This window comes from Montipora capricornis, chromosome 9, assembly GCF_036669925.1.
Source record: "Montipora capricornis isolate CH-2021 chromosome 9, ASM3666992v2, whole genome shotgun sequence".
In the NCBI taxonomy this organism is placed as follows: domain Eukaryota; kingdom Metazoa; phylum Cnidaria; class Anthozoa; order Scleractinia; family Acroporidae; genus Montipora; species Montipora capricornis.
In genome coordinates, this window is record NC_090891.1 from 38483516 (window position 1) to 38486015 (window position 2500).

At 38.9% G+C, this 2500-nt stretch overlaps 2 protein-coding genes across 2 annotated transcripts in view; both read left to right on the forward strand.

Moving 5' to 3' along the window:
* The window catches only part of LOC138016726 (trichohyalin-like), a 105662-nt gene that overhangs the window by 41457 nt on the left and 61705 nt on the right, over window positions 1-2500 (forward strand). The gene's annotated exons all lie outside the window — the stretch shown is intronic.
* Window positions 1-2500, forward strand: part of LOC138016731 (centrosomal protein of 131 kDa-like) — a 22139-nt gene that overhangs the window by 34 nt on the left and 19605 nt on the right. The window contains exons 1-2 of the mRNA XM_068863921.1: window positions 1-125; window positions 1406-1612. The exon at window positions 1-125 is cut by the window's left edge and continues 34 nt beyond it. Of these exons, the coding sequence (XP_068720022.1) occupies window positions 1-125; window positions 1406-1612 (332 nt within the window). The remainder of the gene's footprint in view (window positions 126-1405; window positions 1613-2500) is intronic.

The following is a 2500-nucleotide window of genomic DNA, read 5'->3' on the forward strand; positions in this document are numbered from 1 at the left end:
AGAGGTGCGCGTGAAGGAAGAAGCTCTGACACAAGAGCAACAAAAGCACGAACAGGAAATAAAGATACTGTGTGGACTTTACGAAGACGAAGTCCTTCTTCTGAAAGAATATTTACATACCATGAGTAAAGCAATGGCAGCTGTTCAGACCAATGAGAAATGTCTTAGGGAGCAACTCCTTTCGTTTGTCTTAAATTTATGTTAACATTTTGATGAATAGTGAATTAAGCTAAACTTTGGATCTGGGAGTTTAAAATAGAACTGAGCAGAGTTTATTTAGAAGAAGGCCATTAAAATTGAAAATTTCCAACTTGTCTCTCCAGGTGTACACATAATTAAAACAGTCCTTACCAAGAGTAATTGTCACAACCTTGTGACTGTTAAATTAAGAAGTGTCTTACACTTAATGGCTCAGACTTTGCTGTCATAACTTCAAAATTTTTCCAGATTTTAAACTTGCCACTTCTCTGTTACTGGCCCAAGGCCCGTCCTCTCTTGTACTTAGCATTTCTCGGTATTATGTTATCATTCAGCCAATCACAGAGAAGTTATTCGTTTCTATGGCAACGGCATCAAAGTCAACAGGAAACAAATATAGGGTTGTTTGACCAATCACAGCAGGTGCAAACAGCACAACAAACCAATTCACATTCATAGCAATTCAATGTAACTTGAAAACTTGCTCAAAGTGCGCGAAAAATCATGCATGCAAGTTGCGATTAGTTTTGGTTTTCCTTCTCATTGCTTGATGAACTGGCAGGAAATTTGTAAACCAAATTTGTAAACCAATCGGGTAATTACTTTCAACAGTTATTTGAAAACTGCTCCAAACACATAAAACTTGTATCGGCGCCGGGGAACTAATGGGGCCCTGTGCAGAAATTAAATCAAATTAATGGATGTGAAATGGAAGATTGGTTTTTGAGGGGAGGGGAAAACCGGAGTGCCTGAAGAAAAAATCTCTTGGAGCAGAGTAAAGAACCAACAAACTCAAGTTGAAAACTCTCATATGACACCAACTCTGGGAATCGAACCCAGTCCACATTGGTGAGAGGTCAGTGCTCACACCACTGCGTCACCTGCTCCACGTCAATCACGGTCAGACTTCAGGTAGTTGTAGTTGTGTAGCAACAAAAGGAAAGCATGAGAAACTTTGAAACAGGGCAAGGTCATAGTAATTTTCAGAACTGCTTTTGGGATAAAGGGGTTGAGTGATAGCTCTTCGTCAAAGCCATCACTTTGAAGGGCAAATGCTCGAAATGTCGGCTTTCAAATTTCTGTGCGGTGGTCAATTCTGTGGTTTTAGGATAAAACTGGGTGAATGACCAATGTTTTGAATTGTGAGTAAAATCTCTTACTTACGTTCAGACCAACTCGATGGTGTTATTTATTTCCAACAATTCAGAGAAGAAGAGACACAGTCTGTTAAGCGGCATCTGAGTGAAACACACAAGCAGGAATACCTGCTGTTGAAGGAACAGCTGCTGAATAAGGAGTTGGGCTTAGAAACATCTAAAACCAGTGAAGAACACCTGAAAGAGCAAGTGACTCAGCTTATTCAGGAAAAACAGACATTGGAGAGGCTAAAGGGAGATTTGCAGCAACAGTACAAGTGAGTGCACATATCCGTTAACTTAATACACTGCCTGTGTCTAACAGTTGAAATACGTTTCTTTTTCCAGCCGTTTTGGAAGCTGCTGCTCGCATTTATGGAAAGCCATAACTTTCTTACATAATCTTTATTCAAGTGAGGCTATGATCCTCGCAGTTATGAACGCAATTTTGCAATTGCGTGGAGAAGCCGCAGAAATGTTCATATCCGCAGTTCATATATGATTCATTTCATATACCATTCATCATAATCTTTATTGTTTTGGTCGTGATGTTTTGAAGTGTTGTCATAGTGTACTGTGACAACATTATTTTGTGGTGAGGTTTTGTCATTATGTGGTTTGGTTTTATTATTACAGGGGTCGAAATGTTCCAGACTGTTTACCTCTGTGACAGGCAGAATATTTTTTTACCTGTCTCCGCCAACATCTAACTTGAACAGTATATAGAGGATATTACACTGTGGCGAGAAGATATGAATTTTATGTTCGAGTAGCAAGACCAATATCTCACGAGTGAGCGAAGCGAACGAGTGAGATATTGTTCTTGCCATGAGAACATAAAGTTCATATCTTCGAGCCAACGTGTAATGTTCTTTTTATTATATGGAGACTAAATATTGATAAATTCCGATTTTGTGTTTCAAAGTAGTCAAGTTTTACAAATACGCCTAGGCTTTATAAAAAAGGCGGGAAAAAAAGGCGGGAATTGTGATGTCATTGAACGATAGGACACTCACAAAGGTGACATACGGAAAATACGTCACTCGGGTCCCGGATGTAGTGGCGTATGAAATCTACGAATGGTTTAGTTCCCAGTAAAACACTCTCCTCCATATAATATTATTTAATATTATTATCATCGCTTTGATCTTTCAAAAATCGAAACA